Raw genomic sequence first — 25,627 nt, forward strand, 5'->3', positions numbered from 1 at the left:
TTGTGTTCTTTGATCCTTTTCATGTTTTTATGTATTCTGTTTCTAGTCTTGTTCTTTGTTTATCTTACCTTTCTCCAGTTTTGACTATTTGCCTGCTTATCGACAATGACTTCTGGTTTATCTGTATATACCCGATTGCTCCTGTGTTGACTGTTGCCTGCATGATCATTCTGTTGAGTAAATCTTCACTCCTCTGTAAAAGTCTTCTTCAGTTACACATGGTAATGCCTGAAAAAAAATATTTTCATAGTATTATTAGTGTTGGTGTAGGTTTTTTTGAAAGTCATAGTCTCATATGTATTTAGTCTCTTCTTATTCTCAAGCCATAAGAATACTCTGGATTTCATTTCAAAACCAGATCAAGACCTAAGCTGCTGGTGCCTTGTTTGATTTGTTTACTAGGAATACTATTATGATGGATGCAGAAATTATTCAGAGTAATGTATTAAAAGGATCACCAAAAGTTATAAAAATTATTACCGGTAATAATTATTAATATTATTTTTAAGAAGTAACTGAGATATTGCTTGTTTTTCACATTTTATATAATTAAGCATTGGTAAGCATAGCATGAGATATTAAGGTAACATTAAGGGGTTGAAGGGTGTGTTCTAAGAACACGAAACCTTTATAATTATGATGTGACATATGAGTGACATCTTATGCATGCTTGTGTCAACTGTCATTAGGTGTCATTCTCTCAAGTATGTAAATTTAAGGGCCCTATCATACACCCAGTGCAATGTGGCACAAGGCACGACGCAATTGTTATTTGCTACTTTCAGCTCGGCGCAAGAGTCGTTTTGAGGTGTTGCGTCAAGCTGTTTAAAGAGCAAATGCATTTGCGCTCATATGTGCGCCTAAAAGCGAGCTTGTTTTGATGCATTGCTGGCCTGTTGCTATTTTGAGAAACTATAATAGTCTGTTCTTTAGACCAGAACAAAGCCGGTCTATTGTCTGGCGCAGAGTGCGCATGGCTTACACACTGTTTAATACACACAAGATGTAGAGCAATATGCAAATATCTTTACATATGAAAAAGATATAAAATATTAAGAATATATTTAGGATATAATAAGGATATATATTTAGGATATAAATATAAAGGATTAAAATATTACAAAACATATTATTTTTTAGCCTACATAAATTTAAAAACCACTGCCTTCATACTTTCTTCATCTCGGGAGGCTATTTAGTTCATTAACTTTGCTTTTAGACAATGTTATCATTATTAGCAGTATTATTTATTATATCCTTATTTATATTTGTTTTATTAAAAACAGCTTAGATTTGCCCACCTGTCAGACCATATGGGGCACAGCATGTGTATTAGGATATAACTCAGGTTTTTGAACACACTTTGTTATTATTGTTCATTTATTCGTTTGCTGGAAATTAGAACTGAATTTAGAAACAGTTTTTAAACAAATCTTTGTGCTTAACAAACGAAATTAATTATTTATAGGCTAATTAATGTCTGTCTGTCTGTCAAGGTTTTCCTATCCACGAGAGCGAAAGTGAAACCAGATTATGAGATGACTTATCTCTCTTTCTCACGCGGTAGATGCGCTGTTTAACTGTTTTCTTGCTAGTGAAATGCTCAGTTTTTCCACCTACACTTACTTTACGTCTTGTAAATAGCAAATGCGCTTATAGCGTGACGCAACTGGCTCTTAAAGGGAATTGGAGATGAAACTCTGATTGGTTTATTCTCAAAACACACCTATGAATCATTAAGAAAACAAACTCAACCCTTTTAGACCAGGCGCCATGGCACAAAGCGGAGTTTTCCATCCTTATATTAGCAAAAATGGATTCTGACACACCCTGAAAGTATTTGCGCCCTGCGCTCTGCACTTTGCGCATGGATCATCAAAATAGAGCCCTAAATGTACAGATGACATTGTTTGAGAATTCTTTATTGACTTTATCAGGCAACATGCAACAAATTGTCATACATCTTTCATGAACATGACTGTCACAACTGCCACAACAGCATCATTAATGTTATCAGTGTACAGTGGTACAAATGGAATGTCATTAAATGTCATTAAATTTTAATGATGCTGTTATACAGTTATTTGATAGGGTATTGACTCATTTACTGCAAAGTCTTATTAACAAATACATTTTGTTCCACTGAAGAAGTTGATCTGAAAATATTCATGACACAGCTAAAACAGCCTGAAGACAATCATGTCAATCATTCTGTTCTTTAATTTTATATAAACATTCTATAAACAAGAATTTAGTTTAAAGTTACTTAATATTGCAAAATTTCACCAATGAAAATGAAAGTTTGTTCCAAACAAATATAGAATTACTATGCATTATCACTGAAGGAATCAGCCTTTTTGGACTAATCTGTTAAATAAATAATTTAGCCACTTATTTTTTGTTTGTTTATTTTTTCGATCAAAACATTTCTCAGATAATAAATGCAGAACTATCAGATGAATTTGAGAAGTGCTGATCTTGTTGTGGTCTTGATGCTGTCTCATCCTGCTTTGTTTTGTCTGGTTCTCACCCCTCAAAGTCTCTATTATTTAATAATCTTTGAAACAGTTCTAATGGTTGAATAGTAAGATCCCATTCAACTTGCTTGTAGATTTTTCTTTTAAATTTCCAGTATACTCTAAGATCACTACTTCAAGTTTGTTACAATAATGAGCTGTTTTCGCACCAGTCAAACAGAGAGCAACAGAAACTACACGTGAACGCACCCCACCAGAATTACCCACATGACATTGCAGTCAGTAATATATCTGAACACATCATTGTGCATTAAACAAGCATCAGTGTTCATGTTGAGTAAAGCGTTCTCTCTGCCTTCCCAGCATGCTTAATTAATCCAATTGAGCTGCTTAGTGTCTCATCAATAGGCATTGTTTAAAGATGGCGAGGTTATCCAGGCAAATCCCATCCGCTGAAGCCTGCTTCATCACCCGATAATACTCGCGAAAAGAGAGGGGGAAACTGCGCTCATGCAGATTAAGAGAGGAGAGTTTTCTCGTATAAGCCTGCAGCTCAAAATCTCTCCGATCGGCAGAGAGCACAGGCTCATGGCTGCATTTATTGGATCGGAATGGATTTGATTGGGTGGCTTATAGTTTTAACACACTGGAAAACGACCGTCATGCTTTCTCTGGCTTCGGATGTGCCGAGCTGGAGTGTGCATGTTTAGTGTGTTAATCTCTCTCTGATCTGGGTGTAACTGAACTTCATGCTGACAGAGAAGCAGGAGGTTTGAAATAAAGGGAAGGAGAGATTGGAACATTTCGGAGGTCCAGAAAAATTGTGTGTATATTCGGTGGCATGTGCACTGTAAACAGCATTTTATTATTTGTTTTTAGCTTTGTAATGTACACTGTAAAAAATGTAGGTTCTACAAATTTTATTTATGTTGCCCCAATACAAATAGATTAAGGCCAAGTCCTAATTCTAGTTTTGTACCCTTCCCCCTTCCCCTTGGCCCTTGAAACAGAGAGTGTAGGGCTTCAAAATTTACCCCTAAGAAATGGGACAGCACTACAACACCTGCACACGTCATGATACGTTATCACGATCTCTTGCTTCATACAAGATCGACAATGGTTACTGCTGTAGTTATTAAAGTTGTTGGTTGTCTTTGGTATTTATCTTCAGGAAATCACTGAAGCCAACATATAACATTATCATAACGATAAAATGTTGCAAAAACCTCATACTGTGCATTCACATTGTGGCCATATTTATTTAAAAACGAAAATAACATTAACATTATACCAGACATTGTAAAAGCTCATTCCCAGCCATTATACTTTTCTGACAGGGTATTCAAGTGTCAATGAGTGACCAAATGTTGTTGGACTAAAATACAGAAGTTATGGATTATAGATAGCGAAATTTAGTGATTTTTATTTTAACGTTTTTTAAAGCATGAGAGTAAAACACATACCCCATTATAAATGTATTAAAACATATGCTTGTTTTGTTGTAATAAAGTTGTTTGTAATAATGACAAAAAATACAAATTTGTGCATCTCCTACTTACCTGTGCAGCAATGCTGTCGTTGTTGATGGTGTATTCTGAGAAATTTTCGTACCCCTTGGTTTCGAGTGTGGGGCTGAAAAATCGCAGTTTCAAGGGCTATCTAGTGCTTCCCCTTAGCCCTACTTCTTCAAGCTAAAGAGAATTGGGATACATCTAACCCCTTAAGTAAAGGAATGGACTAAGGGGTAGAATTGGGATTGGGTGGTTTTTACATATTTAAGAAGATTGAACATAAAATAATTAAGCTGTTTCACAAAAAAAAATCTTAAGAATTGTGTTTTTTAGCTCATTTAAACAAAGTTTGAACAAGCAATCAAATGATTTATTGCGTGTATGCTGTACATTAAAAAAAATATATATTTTTTTTTTGCTTGTTCATACTTATTTAAAATGAGCTGGAAAAAAACACAATTCTTGAGATTTTATTGGGATAACTTAATTTTTTTATGTTCAATCCACAAAAATTTGTTAAAAGTGTTAAGTTAACGTAAACAATTTGTGTTAGGACAACATCAATGAATTATGTGGAACCCTGCATTTTTTACAGTGTCTACTAATCCAGGACAGGGTGGCACAGTGGCTCAGTGGCTAGCACTGTTGCCTCAAAGCAAAAACATCACTGGTTCAAGTCCTGCCTTTGCCAGTTGGTGTTTCTGTGTGGAGTTTACATGTTCTCCCCGTGCTCACATAGGTTTCCCCTGGGTTCTTCTGTTTCCGCTCACAGTCCAAAGACATGCAGTATAAGTATTATTATAATTGAATAAACCAAATTGGCACGGTATTTGTGTGTTTTAGTACTGGACATTTACCGCATAACCATGTGCTGGTATATATGGTGGTTCATTCCGCCATGCCAACCCCTAATAATCAAGGAATAGGCTGAGCTAATGAATTCGGGGAAGCTCTTGAGACCTACCTGAGCTAAAAGACTCCCCTCTCTCCTGATAAAATGAGAGGAATCCTGGGCTCAAGGATCTACTGAGCTCAGGGCTCTCTCCTGGCACAGCATGTCAAAGATGCTTTATCAATCATCAGCTAAGTGTAAACTATTGAATATGCAGTTAATATAATTTTCAAAAAAAAATTTACTGTTATTTTATTTCAATGCATAAGTTAAAAATATTAATTTACTTCATTGATGCATCGTGTGGTTAAAGGAAATGTCTTTAGATGTAATTACCAGTAAGTTTCATTATTTTCTCTTTGTAACTGGCATAGAAAACATTAGAAAATTGTGATTTTGAAGATACATTTTTCTTGATGTTCATGATTTGACGTCATTCTGTTGACTACAAGTATACACTCAAAAAATAACATTTGTTGTTTGTTTAAACAACTTATTTAAATTAAGCTGAAACAACATCAGTCTTAAGTTTTTAGTGGGGCACAACTTAATTGTTTTATGTTCAATCCATTTGAATTTGTAAAAAAACTAATGAGTTACCTTAATTCCTTTATGTTTTCCCAACACAAATTGGTTGTGTGGAACCCAGAATTGTTTAGTGTGTAACTGTAGAGTATTAGTAAAGTACTATTGGGAAAAGATCAGTATTTGTTGTTGTCATACTTTCAAAATGGCTTATAATGTTGAGAATGTACTGTGTAAAGGAGACCGTCAAATTAAACTGTCACCAACAGTAGTTGTTAAATATTAAGATGCTTTGTGGACTCATTCATTCATTCATTCATTCAGCAATCGATTGACTGTTTGTTTTCATTTATTGCATTATTAGTTGTTTTTGCATGTGAAGATTTCCATTGGCCACAAGCAGCTCCTCCTACGTTCTGCTGCTGGACTGTGAGTGAAGGACCCTTGGCGGTGCCAGGGCTGAGACTGGCATCAGCACAGCAGGGGGAGGTCTGAAGCCCTGCTCCATCTGCTGCTGCCCAGGCGATGTGCCCAGAATACTGCCCTTCATGCACTCACTCATATTCAGAGCATCTCCCATGTTATGAGCCCAGTTTTTCGCCATTGTCTCCTTCCGTGTCTTCCTAAAATGGCGTCTTACTTCCTTTCTGACAGTAGACTCAGTTTCATGTTTGGTCATTTATATTGCACATATAGTTTAAATGAAAGCTTTCCTATTTCTAAAGACGATGGTTTGACAATAGACTTGATTTTGGAGTTTAAACAATAGGCATGTGGTTTCCTTTGCTGTCTTTTTTTTCATCTTAAATGATGGATACTGTATATCTCAATTCACATAATTAAAATTTATTTTAGTCTCAGTTTATTGTTTGTCAGTTTGTGAGAGCAATTAAAGTTCTTCAGATATAAACTAAATGAAGTTGCCATTCCTACTTTGAATTTACAAATGTGTGTGTGCTACGACACAAAAAGAGAGCGCTGGACTGTACTGTGGTCAAAGCACAGGACATTTTGGTCCAGTCTTGCCAAAGACATGAGTTCAGCGATGATGTTCTTTTCTTCTATGTTTGAGTAAAACACACACTTGGATTAGCGGATCTGACCGCTATAGAACAGAGTGTGTTTGACAGCTCATTACTCGCCTGAAAGCCTCATAGATCATGGTGTGTTTACCCGTCTCATTGCTTTGTCACTGCGTGCAGATCGTCCAGTGAGAGGAGAGAGTGTGTGTGTTAGAGAGAGTGAGTGTGTATGTGTGTGGGGGTGGGTGTTTGTGGCTGTTTGTGTGTGCGTGTATGTGTGTCCGAGAGCCTAGGGCTGGTCCCTCAGCTATGAAGATGATGTGTTATGGAAGAATACAAATGCTACATTTAAGTTAGCTGATGTCTGTTTCTTTGTAAAACGGATTTCATAATTAAAGGATTTTTTTTCTAAATAAGACATTTTGCAAAGTTTATTATAGTGACCATTCATTCATTTATTTTCCTTTGACTTTATCCCAGCAGATGCCCTTCCAGTGCAACCCATTACTGGGAAACACCCATACACTCTTATTCATTTTACACACTCATACACTACGGTCAATTTAGCTTATTCAATTCACCTATAGCGCATGTCTTTGGACTGTGGGGAATACCGGAGCACCCGGAGGAAACCCAACATGAGGAGAACATGCAGGTTATAGAAAAAATCCCAACTGGCCGAGGCTCGAACTAGCAACCTTCATATATTGGCCATACAAGTTTAACTAAACTATCAAACACAAGAAAACACACAACTCACAATTAGGGTATTAAAATAAAATAATCAGAGAAAGAAAGAAAGAAAGAAAGAAAGAAAGAAAGAAAGAAAGAAAGAAAGAAAGAAAGAAAGAAAGAAAGAAAGAAAGAAAGAAAGAAAGAAAGAAAGAAAGAAAGAAAGAAAGAAAGAAAGAAAGAAAGAAAGAAAGAAAGAAAGAAAGAAAGAAAAAAAAAGAAAGAAAGAAAGAAAGTGCAGTATGGATTTTATTTTATTAACACAAAATAAAGTATACTCACAATGTGTACTCATTTAACAATGCATATTACATAATAATGATATCAATAAATGAAGAGTTTAGATGCAAAAACCTCAAAATTTTCTTATAAAATTATTATTTTTCTCCGACTCCTGTGTGTAGGCTCAGTAATTTTACTATTATAGTGTTATAAGTACTTTTCGTTGCCTTTAAAGTGAATTAACTGAACATAAACATAGGAATCTGAGAAAAAGGTTCATTTTAGAAGAGTTTTTTAGACGACATTTCGAGGTTTTTGCATCTAAACTCTTCAAATTGTGAACTGCTTTTTTATTAATTCATGTCAAATAATGTAGTAAATTTATGCTACCAAATGAAATAAGCTTCTCTGTGCTAACATTGAAATTAAACATTTGATGCAAACGTATTTACATTTTAAGGTATTTTAAAAACCTGCATGTAATATATTCATTTACGTAGTTTCAATTAGCAAAAAAAAAATGTTTATAGTTCAACCGCAATATTGTTAATGTAGCTATAAAGCACAGTAAGGACATTTCACATGAAATACTTTTTTAATGTAAGTACACAGAATAAAGACATAAGGTGAAACCTACTAGTTCATGTTCATATTACCATTATTATTAATAATAACAAAAATAATTAACATTAGGGGGATTTCTGTAGGATCATGTGACTGAAGACTGGAGTATTTAAGCTGAAAATTTGTCATTAAATTTACTGGATTAAATTATTAAATTAAAGTATAAACAACTTTTGAATAGTTATTCTATTGTGCAATAATATTTCACAATTTTACAATTTGTTTTGTATTTTTGATGAAATAAATGCAGCCTTGGTGAGCAGAAGAAGCTTATTTTAAAAGATTTAAAAATCCTACTGACCTTAACTTTTGACCGGTAGTGAACACACACAAGAAGAGTATGTTAGCTAACTGATGTTAAAAAAATACTAGGTTTAATGATGGCATTTCAGTTCTGTCCTGTTTCTGTATCTGGCCACTAATTATGTGCTGTTTTCTCTTTTTTTTTCCACATATTTCCGGCTCCACCATGTCATATCTTGCGATCTGTTCTGCAGGTAAGTGCCTTTTAATTTTTACCATCCACGATCTATTATAGATTCACCCCTAATTTTACTAAAAGACAATGTGTGTTTGTTGGCACCTAAAGTCATGATTGTACATTTAATGCAATAGAATAATACATAGATTTAAGTGATTCACAACAAACTAGTCACAAATAGTTGTGATATGAATTGTAATAATAGCAGTTGTTGTAAAACCAAGTGCTCCTCTGATATGTTTGCATAAGTGTGACGTGCTGTGCTTCAGTTTGCTTGATCTTATAGTGGGTTATTCCATGTTCTCACTTGTTTGATTTGATTACTCTGAGGTTTTATTTTTGTGAGGTTTGCTTTGGTTTAAATGATTGTATAGAAGCTGGTTTCAGGTAGACATATTTCACAATTCTGACTTTCTTACAAGCAATTGAATCACAGTTTGAATGTTTCTTTTTGGAATGCTGACTATCTTTTTAGTTATCTTTTTAGTTAACTACAAGAAACGAGTCACAGTGATGCCTATAAACTATAAAAGTATAAAAGTATCAGAAAGAGTTGCCTTTAAAAAAAAAATCAGTGGATGTTTTTTTTTTTTTTTTTTTTTTTTTTTGCCAAAGAATCCACAATTATCAAAGTTGCCAGCCACTGCCAGCATTTTTAATGATTGTCACTTAAATGTGTCATCTCTCAGAGCATGGCACAACTAGAAATGTTGATGTCTTTAAAGGGATCTCTCTCACTGACTTCTTCCTCACAAGATGAGTCCCTCAGTTCCTGCTTGTTCAGTTGTATACCTCTTTATTGTTTCTGAAATTTGTATTGGTATTGTTTTTGGTATTTTGTACCCAGGCGACCCAGAAGTCTCTTTACTCATTCTAGGCATGTGCTAGGACTTTTTTACCGTAATACACCTAAAACATGGATTGCTGTAAATGGCGGGGAACTGTTATCTCTCGATGGGGTATATATGCAGACAGACTTTTAATTTCAGTCGGCCAGCCCCAAGGCTACTATTTTATTCCCATACAAAATCGTCACATTTAAAATCTGATTTCTTTAAAAAATAGTGTTCCTCACTGCCTGGTTGAGATATGATATAAAATGGGTATCAGACCAAACAAGAAGCACTGCATTATAATATATTTTTCCTGGCCATGTCTTTGAAATATGGAAATTTATTTTACCCCAGTTTTGAATTCAATTTCTGTACTAGCCTGCTGTTAATGGCGGCACCTGCATTTAAATCATTCATCTTTCATTCATCTCTTTTTATGCTTTAACAATCAAATGGATGCTTAAGTCTTTTAACTGATTAAAAATAGTCACATAAAGCTTTCACCGGAAGTTCATCATTGGCTGAAAAACATTAGCTGTGCATATAGCCCATTGACAAGATACATCTTGAATGGCGGGGAAAGAGTTAATGATAAATTATCTTGTGCTAACCTTTCTAACTGTTTGATAAATGTGTTTTTATAAACACACACACACTGCAGCAGCAGACATGCCAATGTGAATTGTTCAGTTGAATAGCGAAGTGTCGCTGTCAAAGTCAAAACCCACCTGCTGACCTCAAATCAGTTGCAAATGTATCAATGGCCCTTTTGACTTATGGATACTGTTGCTAAGAGACATGTGAGCAGAGTGCATTGGATCAAGGACTCTAAACTCAGGCAATGTAGAGGTAGAAAACACACAGACCAAAAGCAAAGGACACCAGAGGCTAAGAATCACAAGTTCAACAGAATTTCAAAATAAAAGACATGCATGGAAAACAATTCCCAAATCAATAGTGTTACAATAAATCTTATATATTACCAGTGAGCGAACAGCTTCCAGGCTTTAAATATTTATTTGTTCCACTTTTTTACTGTGCATTTTTTTTATGCACTGAACCAGAAATCTTCTTCAGTAGCACTTAGATAATAGATGAGTGTTTTGAGAAGAAAACAAACTCCAGATATCATAAAACAGCAATTTACTACACTTAACAACAAATGCAACAATAAAACATTGTAAATACAACTCAGAGACAGTAGTAAATGAAAAATGACCCTGTGTCTGAATTATTATTATCATATTGAGCTGCGAATGTTTTACCTAATTTCATTGTCTTGATATTTCCTCACATAACTGTCTTTATAACTTGCTAGTACCACACAACCTAAGGGCCTTATCATACATTCGGTGCAATTGCTATTTTCAGACCAGTGCAACTCTAACTATCATGCTTTGTGCTATGTTATTCAAATAGCAAATCTATTTCCACCACTTTGTGGACTCATGGGCGTGCTGCTCTATTAAAGAGCTGTGTTAAGGCACACTGTTGGCATGTTGCTATTTTGAGAAACTGAAATAGACCAACTATTGACCACTGATCAAGTAAAAAAAAGCTAGTGTAAAGTCCAGAACAGAGCATGTTAGTTATGTGTCTATGATTATTAGCAGTATTATTAATTATATGCATATTTATATTTGTTTTAATAAAAACAAGTTTAAATTTGTCCAGCTGTCAGGTTTTGGACTATATGGGGCAAAAGAATAGGACATGTGTTTGGAAAACACATAAGTCAGTTTTATGACCACACTTTGTTATTATTGTTAATTTATTTATTGTTTGCTGGAAATTAGAACCGAATTTAGAAGTAATTTTAAAACAAATATTTGTGGTCAACAAACAAAATTAAATATGTAGGCTGATGGATGTCTTCATTGTAGTGAGTTTTCATGGTTTCCTTATCCATGAAAGTAAAGGAGTAAAAAAAAAAGAGTAAAAGTTAACTAGAGCAAAAGTAAAGAGGCAGAATGGAAGAGGTTTCTGTTTAACTTTTTTCTCGCTAGTGAAGCATTCAATTTTTCCACTTACAAAGTCCGCCATGTAATTAGCAAATGCGTCATGGCGTGATGCAACTGACTCTTACATGGAATGTAAAATGAGACTATTATTGGTGCATTTTATTAATTATTATTTAATGCATGTTATGCTCAAAACACTCCCATAATACATTAAGAGAATAAGCATAAACCTGTTAGACCATGTGCCAGGGCACAGACAGTATTTTCCCTTCCTTAAAATAGCAAAAGTGGATTCGGAAACACCTTTAATGCTTTTGCGCCATGCGCTTTAGACTTTGTGCCTAGATTGTTAAATTAGGGCCCTAATGTTAATATCCATATTAATATGAATAACTCTAACTTTAATCATAATAATTAAAAGATTATAATATATTTTAATAATTAGTTAAATCACTGATCACTACTATAAACCAATAATTCTTAGAAAAAAATACCCCTGTACTTTTTACTGTAGTTTTAACCCCATCATTACAATGTGGACAACTAAAGCAGTTTACCATCAACTGTTGTTCTCACTTGAATTTCAAAGTATGGGGGAAAGAAATACAGTCGAATTCACTGAACACCAGAAACCGATTGGTTTCAACATCTATCACAAAATATGACTTATTATATGACTTAATATATGTGCTCCCCCTTGGGGAGAGGGTTCATAAAGTTACATTAGAGCAACTCCACCCACCGGGATCACATCAGTAACTCGTAGCCAAAAGGTTATCTCTCAAGAGTGGTAGTCCCACCTCTACTATGCAGACCGAATGGGGAGTTTGCTGGAGCCTCTCTGGAGACGGCGGGCAGGAAGGAGGCAGTTCCCCAGATGCATGCGCTTTTGTCTGGAGACTCCAGTGAGGCAAACAGGGTCGACCCTAGAGAGCAGAAGCCATAAATTACTGTACAGCAATCAGCCCAGAGCACTAAAAGGCACAGCCTTAAAGAAAATGGGAAATCTTGTGATGAGCACTGTGGCACCATCTGCTTGCCCCGAGGTCAGGCACGGGCACATTCTTTGTGTGTGAACATTCCTCAGTGTTAATGGGTCACAATGGCTGTTTGTTTTTATTACCCATCACTGCAAATGACTGCAATCAACAGGTTCAGAGACACTTTAGGGTAAATGTCTTATTTAGGTGAGTTAGGTGACAGCAAGAAAAGTCAATATGAAAATGATATATAAAGTTTGTCAAAGTTTTTTTTTGGCTTTATATTCTGGTGACATTGTTACAGCTACACAAATTAGTACTGTGTAATAATAATTGGTTTTAATGAACAATTACAGAATATGTTATTCCACCATTCATATGTTTTACACTGATGTTCAGTATATATTACAATTTTGAATTTAAAACAATTTAATAGTTACAAAACTAAAATGAAGTAACAAATTATTTATTTGATAACTGGAAAAGAATATTTAAACCTATTGGTCTACAATATGCTGATGCCCTGTTTTTCTATAGGCTTTATTAGTGATAATGGTTTATTCTTTCCATAATAAAGAATATATTTGAAGAGCAACCCGTGTTCTCTTGTCATTAATGATTTAATAAACTTTTAATAGGTAGAACTGTCTGAGATATGGTCAAAAGCAAGTGATGCATCAACGTTTATGGTGGGTTTCTTTTGACCGTTCTCTATGGTTTTAAAAGATTTCACAATGGCGACCGCTTCAAGTATAAAAACCTTGTCCATTTTGTGAGGTGAGCGCAGTCAGCAGAGGTCCATGACACAGTGTCAGGCGGAAGTATAAATCAGGCTTTAGTGCAGTGGTCTCAAAACTTGTTCCTGGAGGGCCAGTGTCCTGGAGATTTTAGCTCCAGCCCTAATCAAACACACCTGAACAAGCTAATCAAGGTCTCACTTGGTATACTTGAAACATCCAGGCAGGTGTGTTGAGGCAAGTTGGAGCTAAATCCTGCAGGGACACCGGCCCTCCAGGACCGAGATTGGTGACCCCTGCTTTAGTGTATGAGTGTGTGTGTGAGTGAATGTTTCCAAATACTTGGTTACAACTGGAAGGTCATACGCTGCATTAAAAATATGCTTGAATAGTTGGTGGTTTATTCTGCTGTGACCCTTAATAAAAAAAAAGACTAAGCCAAAGGTAAATGAATGAATGAATAATATTAATTCATCACATTTTCCTACTATGCCAATAATGTTTGATTCAAGTAACAAGTAAACATAGTGAAAAGGTCTGTTTCAGGTGGAAAGCTCATATCTCTATATTTAAATTTTATTATTCCTATCAATAAATTAGTGCTATTAATTACTCCAAATCATAATAATGACATCAGTAAGCCCAGTAATTGCTCACATGTATGGAGTCAATAACTTTCCCGGATTATAAAAAATGATTGTGAAGGAGAAAAACATGATGTTCAGATGCAAAAGTCATTAAATGCCAACTTAAATTGTCCTTTATCTCAACCTTCTCTATTTAGGAGCACATTTATGGAAAAGAATAAGTTATTTTTATTATGTTTAAAGTGAAATAACCAAACATAAATCGAGGAAAATATTCAATTTAAACAAAATTTTCAAACATCACTTAGAAGCTTTTGCTCTTCACATGTAGAGTGTTTTGTAAGCACTCAAACTGACTTAGCTCAAATCGTATATTTTTTGTCTGCTTAGATTGATTTAAAACATAATTTGTGTCCTCCGTCCGTTCTTGCTTTTCGGCGATGAGGAACAGCTTGGTGACATGACCGCATGACCCGGGCAGAGTTTTACGCCCAGTGCACCAGTTTCATAATTAGCACCCTCCCTCCGCTGCCTCTGATGGGTAATGACACATTTGCAAATTAATTCTTTGAGCTTGACCACAATTAGCATATGGAGATAGGGCTCCTGCAGACGGCCCCCGAGCACCACTGCTGAGATGAAAGAGAGAGCGAAGGTTAAAGGTCAGCTCCAGTTTATTATGTCTGAGCATAGATAGATCTCTTTACCACATGCTTTATGTCGCATTTGTTGATCTATTTATGTCAGGGGTCTGGCATCCTTGTATAGTCTTTTGTGCATGTACAAGGGTTACTTGGTAACTTGGTTTCTTATGTTCAGTAACTTACTAGTTGTTTCCATGTGTTGACAGCATTGTAATAAACACCCGCTCACTTCAGGTCAGGACTGCTTGACAAATCAAAATGAAATTGAAATCTCAATTTAGCGATTGTCATGGACATCTTGTCAGGGAAGCTCAGTTCTGTGTTCAGTATTAAGTTACTTTTATACAGAGGTTTAAACATAGTTGTGTGGCAACAGTGTGTGAATATAGACAACCTCTAATGGTAAAAATGTCATTTTTTTTTAATCACACTTTATAAAAACATTCCACAGAAACACATTGACATTCTCCCATCAGTGGGGTAAAGTCCTGCCCAGTAGCATAGACAGCCCTGAGTGAGAAGCAGCCATCCACCATAATATTTTTTCATCAGTTAAAGACAAAGTCATTGATTAAGGCGTTATAAATGTGCAATTGTACACACAGGCATTTTTAGCTCCACCCTTTTTTGAAATGTGCACAATCTTATTAGAATTCAAAACAGTATTTGTCAGTACAAATTCATATTTTACACTTTAGTTTATGTGTAAGGTAGCTGTGTGAATGAACAACATCTCTGTAATGTGCTCAAAGTTCAACGCAAATGGAGACATTGGCTTGTACAGAGTTAGCTTAGCAAAGCCTATAGCGAACGAAGTTTGGGGACTACAAAAAACATATATCCCGATTAATGAGATCACAAATGCTTCAGGTTACGTGCATTCACCATCTTCACACACCCTGTAGTCAGAGGCACTGTAATGTTATAAAAAAGAAAGTTAAAATGCCATCCAAACACTGCTATTTTCACAGAGCTTGTTCTGTTTCTATAGTTTGGCTTCCAAAGTACAAGACACATAGAGAGAGATCCTTACAATTTAATTTTAATTATGATCCAGAGAATTATAAAATATATATATATATATATATATATATATATATATATATATATATATATATATATATATATATATATATATATATATATATATATATAGCTAGCATTTGACACAGGACAGCTTCCAGAATCGTTTCCAGTTAAATGCTGGACTTGGCTAAAAACTCCTCAAACAAGGAGCAGTTCTAACCAGAGTAAGCTGTGGATTGTGACCCACAACCTTTAAGTATTTTTATTTGTCAAAATTTATCTATTACATGCACAGTTTCTACTATTAATGGTAAACAAGGGGAATTGCGATGTGTCACCTTTAACAATTTAGCTACATATTCATATTTATGTCAAACCGCTGTAAACAGCCACAATCTTCACCAGCGCTGCATTGTCTCTTTATGTGTCTGCTTTCCATGCATTCTACATCCTAAACATATGTGAAAGACACTTGTCAGATTTTATTTTAGAGAGCAGGTGTGAGGTTCAGCTGTGTCCTTTTCATTTTCTGTCTGATTCTGGCTTAAACTGATATGGCTAACAGCTACTCTGACTGACAGCATTTACACAGCAGAGGGACTGTGTGTACTATTAGTGATGTGGAGCCGATTTGTGAATCACAGCACATTATGTTAGCTGACCAATCAGAGCCTCTTGAGGGTGGGTTTTTGGAGGAACTATGTAATATGACGTCATAATCAGTTAGCTGAGTAGCAGTATATAATTAAGGTAAGATATATGAAAAAATAATGTGTTTTTTTTTTTTTTTTTTTTTTTTTTTTTTTTACAAATGAAGCATGTGCAAACATTGCTTTGAATCTTATAAACACAACCAAGCCTTAAAAATACACTCTGGACCACCTCTTTAAAGCAACAGTCACCAATTTGGATATTTCTGTCTAGGCAATGAACACCCTCTCAGCATGTACTACAAAGTAGTTGCTCAAACAGCAGTCATTATCGCAGAATGTTTATCCTTTGTTTTATCACATGGATATATCATCTGCGGTTTATTACATAGCTTGACATTGAATTATGACTCCATGAATGCTGCTCTATCTAAGACAATGTGCAGGAGATTTACTACTGATTAAAGAACAACCTGCTTTACTAACAAAATGCGTATGGCAATCTGCTTTAAATAATCGTGAAACAGTAGTCCAGGCCGAGGCCAAAAACAGAGACATGAACGGGGTCAAGGGGAGAGTTGGACAGTTCTAAGGGTCCTGATTAAAGATGGGCCAGTGTATAATGAAATGAGGGTGTGATTTTTACTGAGGCAAATGGGTTTTATGTATGGAAGTGTATTTCAGCCACAGATAAACTTTCAGTGAAAGATTGATGTGAAGGGAATTTAATCAAGTGATTCTAGTTACAGTAGGTTTGAGGCCCACTTCATATTGTCTCAACCAGGCATTGCAGATTATCAATCATTTGGCAAGAGTATATATTTGGGAATATATTCTATATTTCTTTTCATTTTTTGTAAAATAATTTTAAATGATGCTATTTAGTCCTAGTTGTAATAGATGTACAATATTAATATACAAACCATGTGCTGCAATGTATGTTTGCTACAATTTTCTGAATCCTTTAAAATCAAAACAAAGGTTTGCTGTGGAGTGGGGGTATAAATTATAAATTAATTTATTTATATATAATAATTTTGTATACAATTCTATAAAAAGTGGTTCTTATCTGTGTCCTTATCTATAAACAATCTGGTTTGATCCAATGCAATTTATTTTTTATGCCAAAAGAATACAGTACACAAGCCTTTCTGAACATTTGATTGAATGCTATAGTGCCTGTTTCAAATGACACATTTGATGCAAACTTGTAATCTCATGGGCTTTGATTGAGACTGTCTGAGGGTAAAGAGACTGTGAAGTCTCTCACTTGTCAGTTTTAAATGTATGAGTGCACAAAGGGTGACTTAGTTCCATTTATCTGAACTTACACAGATGTAGTATGCTATAGCATGGTAACAATATGCCACATTTTGCCACAAAAGTAACAGAGGGCAGGATTTAAAATCCACAGTTGATATCAGCAGGAAACCCAATCTATAATTTGGCGAGATGCTGTAAATGTTTGTTTAATCTGATAAGAACTTTGCTTTATTCTTTGAGCAGGGACCATAGAAATATCTGATGTCTCATTCAAAGCCTCTCACTCACCAATCTGAACAGGTCTAGTGGTTTCAGGCAGGTGATTCCAGATGGCTTGAGGCTATATTGTTTTTGTATAGATGTACATCTGACTGGAGCAGAGCATAAGTATGGTTGTGTGTGTAGATCTCCAGTGTCTCTTTAACCCTTACTTTATATGTCATGGTTTAGTGGCAGCTGTACAGAGCTAAAAATGCAGCTTCTCATATATCCTCTGAGGGTATTTACATTCATGCATTTGGCAAATGCATTTGTAAACATACTGAAGGCAAAGTTCAAGAATAGTCAATATATATATATATATATATATATATATATATATATTTCAGTTGAAGTCAGAATTATTAGCCCCCCTGACTTATTAGCACCCGTTTATTTTTTCCTCAATTTCTGTTTAATGGAGAGAAGATTTTCTTAACACATTTCTAAACATAATAGTTTTAATAACTCATTTCCACCCAATACCACGCCTTTCTCAGGCCCACAATCATGGAATTTATAAAAAAAAAAAAAAGTAAATATATATTTACTATTTTTGTAGTAACTCAAGAGTTGTAACTCAGAGGAATCAAATATAGAGTTAAATTGTCTGAATCATTACACACATTCTGTCTCCGGCTGGATCATTACACATAAACATCATTTTATTTTCACAACAAGAAGAAATGAGCATCTTTCTGCGAAAATTCAGTCCAACTTGTACCTAGATTCGAGGTAGATGCCTAATCTTGCAAAGCGTCATCAAAGAATCATAATTCATGCTACACATTTTCACACAATGCTTTTCTTTTGATGTTCGCGTTCTTTGTTATTATCTTTGTATAAAATGAAATGTCTTTGCTAAGTGTGAGTGCAGCTAAGTGTTCTCAGCAGGACTGGCCATGTCTTGTGCATCTGTCGCTCTTTCTCCATCTGTCTCTCTCTCTCTGATTAGTGTTTCTCTGTGTGCATGTCTGTCTCTCTGTGTGGCATGTTTTTGTAGGATGGGGGAGGTAAAGACAGAGAGTCATTTATCTGCGTGTGCAGGTATATAGTGAAAGTGAGAGCCCTCAGGGTACAAGCTGTCTGTTCCCTCCTTTCCGTTCACTCTCTTTTCTACTGTGTCTCTTGGCCATGACTCTGTTTCTTCATCTTTTCTCTTTTCTGTATTTCTCTCCTGCTGGTTTTTGTTCTGCTCGGCAGCTCGGCGGCAGATAGTTAAACCCCCACCCGCTGCCTGAGAGTGTGACGGGGGGGTGGGGGGTTTGGGTCATGACAGGAAAGACATGTTTCAAAGCCATCAACATGATCCTAACAAACACAAAAGCGTGAGGGCACTTCACCTTCATCACTCTTTTACATTTAATTAGGACTTTCATAAAATTAGGTTTTTGTACTACATTATTATTGTGGCTATATGTATTCATGATGTACTGTTGCAGGCTGTATACAGCTGAAGTGCAGATTTTTAATCATAATAGTTTTAATAAGTCATTTAAAATAGCTCAATTATTTTGTCATTTCCATGATGATGGTATGCAATGTTTTTACTTTTTCAAAATACGAGTATTCAACTACTAGTATATATAAGTGCCATTTTAAAAGCAGCCTAACTAGGTTAATTAGGCTAACTGGACCCTCAAACCTATTTAAAAATAAAATAAAATAACCTAACATTGAGTAATTTTAAGTAAAGATATTTTCAAGAAAATTATAAATAGGAAATACTGTGAAAATTCCCTTGCTCTAAATTTCACTTGATAAAGATTTGAAATATATATATATTTCACAGGAGAGCTAATCATTTTGCCTTTTAATATGATAAATCATTATCAATATAATTTACCTTTCTTTTCTATTTTGGGGCAATAAATCACAGAATCACATACAAAAGTACAATCACACAAACTAGCTGATCACAGTGTCAAAATGTCAATTATATGAAAAAGTTGTATTACTAGTCGTATAATAATAAAATACTAGTAATATAGATATTACTACACACCCTACACACTCTGTTTCAAGAGCCAAGGGTAAGGGGAAAAGGGGTACGGGTCCAAAAATCGAATAGGGCCTAAGTCTTTTGAATAAACACGGTGGCACACACACATACTGTATTCATTAGCAAACAGATGTTTAAATGTGTAAGTTATGCATGAGAAAAACATGAAAGTAAATGAGTAAACAGCGATTAAATTACAATTCTAGATGAACTAACTCTTTAAGGTTTGGGAATAGTCTTTTGATTTGCATTCACTGATTTTTATAAGAACTGTTATTCATTCAGTCAACTGAAGCATATAAACACACATCATTTATATCACTATTTTAGAAGTGTGATTATTACAAAACATTTTAGATGGTTTATTCTTTCATTTGGAACACCGAGAGACCACGTTGTGTGCTGTACTTTTCTTTAGATCAAATGAATGGCTGTATAAACAGCATGAGGCCAAATGAAGGTTTGCAGAGTTTCAGTGGCAGTATACTGCATTAAAGCACTCTTTATAATGTTGAATATAATGTTTAATTATGCAAGAGAGAGTCTTGTAATGAAAAATGTCTGGTTTTATCAGGGAAATAGTTTATTTATATGTAGTCAGTGACAGAGTGCTAGCATATGTGTCTGACATAATTAATATTTCAGCTTTAGATTTATAAATAATTATAGTATTCTGGACAAGGACCAAGTTAAAGTCTATTCAAGTCAAGTCCACCACCCACAGTCTATGCCAAATATGTAGGCTCACTGTATTTGACTAATTTACAATTTTTTATTTCCACAATAAAAAATCTGTAATTTTACAGGGTTTTTTGGCAGTTATTGTGCCGAAAAAAGGAAAAAAGAGATGTTGAATTACAGAAATTTACAGTAAAAAACTGATATTAAATTATTGAAATTTACCGTAAAGTAACGGATGTTAAATTTTTGTAATTTAACGTCTGTTATTTTACAATAAATCTCTCTAATTAACGGCTGTTATTTTATGCTTTTTTTCTGACACCCCAGTTGGCAAAAAAAAAAAAAAACCTTAAAACTCTGGATGTTAAATTACAGATTTTTTTAAAGTTTTACTTTCTATCAAATGTTTGTACTTCAACGTCTGTGATTTTACGATAAATTTCTGTAATTTAACATCTGTTATTTCACAGTAAATTTCTGTAATTTAACGTGTTATTTTACAGTAAATTACTGTAATTTAATGTCTATTACTTTACAGCAAATTTCTGTAATTAAACGTCTGTTACTTTACAGTAAATTTCTGTAATTAAACTTCTGTTATTTTACAGTAAATTTCTGTAATTTAGCGTCTGTTACTTTACAGTAAATTTCTGTAATTTAATACCTGTTATTTTATGTTTTTTTTCTGACACCCCAGCTGCCAAAAAAAAAAAAAAAACTTAAAATTCCGGATGTTAAATTACAGAAATTTACCGTAAAATAATGAATGTTAAAATACAGAAGTTTACCATAAAATAACAGATGTTAATCACAGATATTTCCTTAAATTTTATGGTAAATTTCTGTAATTTAACAGCCATTATTTTGCTTTATTTTCCAGCACCCCACTGCCAAAAATTATTGGGATTATATTGTTTTATGAGTTTAGTATTAAGTGTATTGTCATATATTACTCAGTGTTGCTTGTGTACTTTGTGCTAGGCCACTATACAGCAGGGGCGGATTTAAACAATCGCTTAGGGCCCCAGGAAATCTGTGAGCCCCCAATAAATATCTAGAAGCATAAATTATACCAATATAATAAATACACACACACACACACACACACACACACTTGTATACATACATATATATATATATACATATATATATATATATTTTTTTTTATAAATTCCATGTATACACAGAGATGGGTTGCGGCTGGAAGGGCATCCGCTGCATAAAACGTGCTGGATAAGTTGGCGGTTCATTCCACTGTGGCGACCCCAGATTAATAAAGGGCAAGACAATAAAATGAATGAATGAATGAATAAAAAAGCAGCAAAATAAATAAAAATCAAATAAAAGTAGAAAGGGTGCATTTCAGGACTTGGGCCCCATGGCTCGAGTTGCCTAGGGCCCCTAATTCGCCAGATTCGTCCCTGCTCTACAGCATCAGTTACTATATAAACATGCAGAATACATGCAAGCGTTAATTTTTAAGTGCACTTTTATGTCATATATCCATTTTATCATCATATTTCACCACACTTCAACACATTATTGAAACAAAATTATTATTTTCAATATCAGTTCAATCCTATCATTTTAAATATTTGTATAATTTATATAATTTTGTATAATATAGCTTATATATTTTTGTTTATTTTGTTTAGTGATATCTTTTGAATAACAGTCATACTAGTATTGTACAGAAATTGATAGACAGAATAATAAATCCACAAGGAATATTAATAAAGGAAGAATAAAGGAAAGAAAGAAATCCTCTGTATTGCCACGCCACCCTGGATGTGCTGTATTATGTGTGTGTGTTTGAGCCAGCTGCTGTTTTTGCCATCAGTCTGAGTGTGTGAGGTTGAGATGTTCTGCAGGTTAAGATGACAGTGTTTAAGGGCCCATCCAGAAGCAGGGTCGTGAACAGATGCCCTCAATCCTGAATAATGTCACCACCCTGCTCTCCAACCAATCACATACAATTTCAGCACCATCCCACTGTACTATAATGATGCTCATGGGAGGAACCATCAGCGGGCACAACCACTTCCCTCCCTGTCTCTCTCTCTCTCTCTCTCTCTCTCTCTCTCTCTCTCTCTCTCTCTCTCTCTCTCTCTCTCTCTCTCTCACCCCCTCCTCCCCCACGTTGTATCCTGAGGGGTTTCTCCTCCTCCTTGCTGGTTGAAGACGCTGAATGAGTGCAGGAGGAGAGAGAGAGACTGAGAAAGACAGTCGCTCCGTCCACATATCCTCATCCTGGGATGGAGGAAGAGACTCGTCTTCGCGGGACAACCTTCTTGAAGGATTACTTCTATTACGTTTCGGGCATGAAAATTTAATTCTTTAGGGGGCTGGCTTTTGTTGGTGACCCCCCTTCATCTGACCCTGCACACACAGCTCCCATCAGTCCATGAACCGAAGTGATTCAGAGATGACAGGTTGACTTGTGAGGTCTCAAAGCTTCAGTAGGGCTGTGGGTGTGCGGGGCAGATTTCTCTCTGCCGGACGGGTCGGTACGTGCCACACCTCCTGACATCAGCGCCCAGCAGCATGACACTGTAACAGAGACCATGTTTGGACTAAAAGCGCCTCTCTACTACCTGCCAGGTCAGTTTGTTTCAAAATTACACGTGTGGTTTCCTCAAGTTCTCCTAGAAGCGATTTTCTTGTCTAAAGTAGCCAAATCAGCAGCACATCTTCAGCACGTGTGAGATTCTAGAGCGATGGGAATTTATGTTGTGTGTGTTTGGGGGTTTTGTTGATTATTGCTTTTCTGTTTACACAGCACAAATGAATCTTTTAAAATGATTTGGAATTAACTCAATGATTACAGTCAGTTTAAATATATTTAATTTACAGATCTTTTTGTGTGATTATTTGTAATCTATTCTACTCATTTTGATTATTATTAATTACATTATGGTGATTGTAATTACACTCTACTGCCATACAGAGAAAAAACTGCAATCAACGCTATGTAACAAACACTATGAATGATATATTAACTAGTAAGCTTTAGTTTAATTATTAATTTATATTAATATTAATTTGTTAATAATTCAAATTATTATTATATATTATATGCAATTTAAGCCAAAATTATTAACCCCCCTGTTTATTTTTTTCCCTAATTTTTGTTTAACGGAGTGAAAAGAATATTTTTTCATCACATTTCTAAACATAACAATTTTAATAACTCATCTCTAATAACTGATTAATTTTATCATTGCCATGATGACAGCAAATAATATTTTACTAGATATTTTAAGACATTTCTGTACAGCTTAGAGTGACATTTAAATGCTTAAATAGGGTAATTAGGTCAACTAGGCAGGTTAGGGTAATTAGGCAAGATATTGTATAGATACGATAGTTTGTTCTGTAGACTATCAAAAAGTATATATAGCTTAAAGGGGCTAATAATTTTGACCTTAAAATGGTTTTGAAAAAATAAAAACTGCTTTTATTCTAGCCAAAATAAAACAAATAAGACTCTCCAGAAGAGAAACTATTATCAAACATACTGTGAAAATTTCCTTGCTCTGTTAAGCATCACTTGGCAAATATTTAAAAAAGAAAAAAAAAATTAAAACGTGGGTAATTAGTACATTACAAAAATCATGACTATGTTATAAAGCAGTCCAGCAGTGGTGTAACATCATTCTTTGAGAAAATGAGTTTGTGTACAGAAATCTGATTCAGTTCCATTTCTAAAAGTGGGTAAACAAAGCCGATTACTAATGGTCAGTAGTATAACATCATGCCTAATGAAAAAAAAAAAAAACACATTCAGGCTGTTATGTGTGCGCAGGAAACACTCTCTACTTCCTCATGATGGATGAGCTCTGTGTGTGTGCGTGTATGTGTGTGTGTCTGTGTGTGTTAAAGTGTTAAGGGCAGTGTGGGGCAGATCTTCGCCCTGCCCTCTGACAGAGGGTCTGCTAAACTGACACTTACCACACATGAATAATTCATAAGGCTGCGCGCCTGTGAAGGCTGGACTATAAGTGAGCTCATGATTATTAATAAGCAGAGACAGATCTGACAGAACACAGTCTCTAACAGAACATGAAAAAGGCGGAATATAGAGCTGAATCTCTGTTGCAGGCTCTCTCTAGATGGCTAGGCAAAATGAGAAGAATGAAAACTGTTTGATGAGAATTTTTATGGCCTGTGTCTTTATGAAGTCCTGTGTTCATAAATGTCCTGACTTTAATACTGAAAAGCATTGATTACAGATTAGTGAGCCAGATCTCACTGTCCCAGTGTACTAATTCTGTCTTCAAAAAAATATAATTTATGATCAAAATGACATTTAAAACATAGTTTATTTCCTGTTAAAGTGATCGCTTTTTGCCTTAAAAAGCTTGATTATAACTCCAGATCCTTACCACATTTGGTTGAACAGTGAATATACAGTGCTCAGAATAATTGAGTACACCTCATTTTGAAAATTAAATTTTTTATCCATTTCTCAGGGAGTATAGGCAATGTATTTTGGTGGATTTAAACAAAGATTTATTAAACAGATATATTTATATAAAAGTTATCAAACATATTTAGAAATTGAAAGATAATACAAACTAAATTCATGCAAAATATTGTAATAAAATGAAAAAAAAAAACTTACACCTTACAAAATTTCAAATAAATCTTTCTGTTTCCAAATTTGTATTTAATATTTTTTCTAGGTCACACTTTATTTTGATGGTCCATTTGTTGAATTTAGGTTACATTGCATCTACGTGACAACTAATTCCAATTATATAATAAGTAGACTGTTAGGTGGCTGTTAGGGTTGGGGTTAGGGTTAGTGTAAGTTGAATCCGAATAGTCAGTTGAATGTCTGTTGAAGGAACAGTATCAACAGATATTAAGCAGACAGTCTACTAAAACTCAAATCGACCATCAAAATAAAGTGTTACCTTTTTCATAAAACATATAAATGTGGGTGTACTAGTTTTTGGACCATTACCGTAAGTTATTTTGTAAGATAAGCTCCAAATTTGCTTTCAGTGCTGACTAATAATGTATATGCACAAATATAATATTGTATAGCTTCCTATTAAAAATATGAATTTAAAAGATTTGTGAGGGGGGTACTTATATATGCTGAGCACTGTAAATGTTAGTTGCTACCTCCATGGTCTTCTACAAAAGTAAAGGCTGCACACTGGAGCACACAATATTAGAAACATTTGGCCATATTTGAAACTCATTCTGTAAAGGAAGAGCAAATTACAAAGGGTTGTCTGTATGCAGTGCATCAGAAGGGTAATGCGTTTTATATATCACTCTCTAAAATGTCTGATTATTAGCAATAATTATTATCATTAGCCTTTGGCTTTTCTGTGTTGTCATACAGCTAATAATGTGTTGTTAGCACAAACCATCTTGCGGTTCCCCACTGTCTTAAAAGCAGAGGAAGAAATGCTTTGAACATCACACTATGAATGTAAATCCACACAAGTGATAGAATTGATTATGGATGTGATGATAAAGAATGCATTTTTGTCTTAGGTAGA

General features: G+C 34.8%; 1 protein-coding gene across 7 annotated transcripts in view; it reads left to right on the top strand.

Annotated features, from left to right (window-relative positions):
• The window catches only part of gse1b (Gse1 coiled-coil protein b), a 321,715-nt gene that overhangs the window by 190,955 nt on the left and 105,133 nt on the right, over window positions 1-25,627 (top strand). For 2 of the 7 annotated variants that reach the window (XM_087292423.1, XM_087292424.1), the window contains exon 1: window positions 22,316-22,709. The exons of the other annotated variants lie outside the window; for them this stretch is intronic. In XM_087292423.1, the coding sequence (XP_087148549.1) occupies window positions 22,673-22,709 (37 nt within the window). In that variant the 5' untranslated portion in view covers window positions 22,316-22,672. Of the gene's footprint in view, window positions 1-22,315; window positions 22,710-25,627 lie in introns of those variants that run through there. 7 annotated transcript variants of the gene reach the window in all.

Source organism: Danio rerio, chromosome 18 (genome assembly GCF_052040795.2).
Source record: "Danio rerio strain M-AB ecotype USA chromosome 18, GRCz13ab, whole genome shotgun sequence".
Lineage (NCBI taxonomy): Eukaryota > Metazoa > Chordata > Actinopteri > Cypriniformes > Danionidae > Danio > Danio rerio.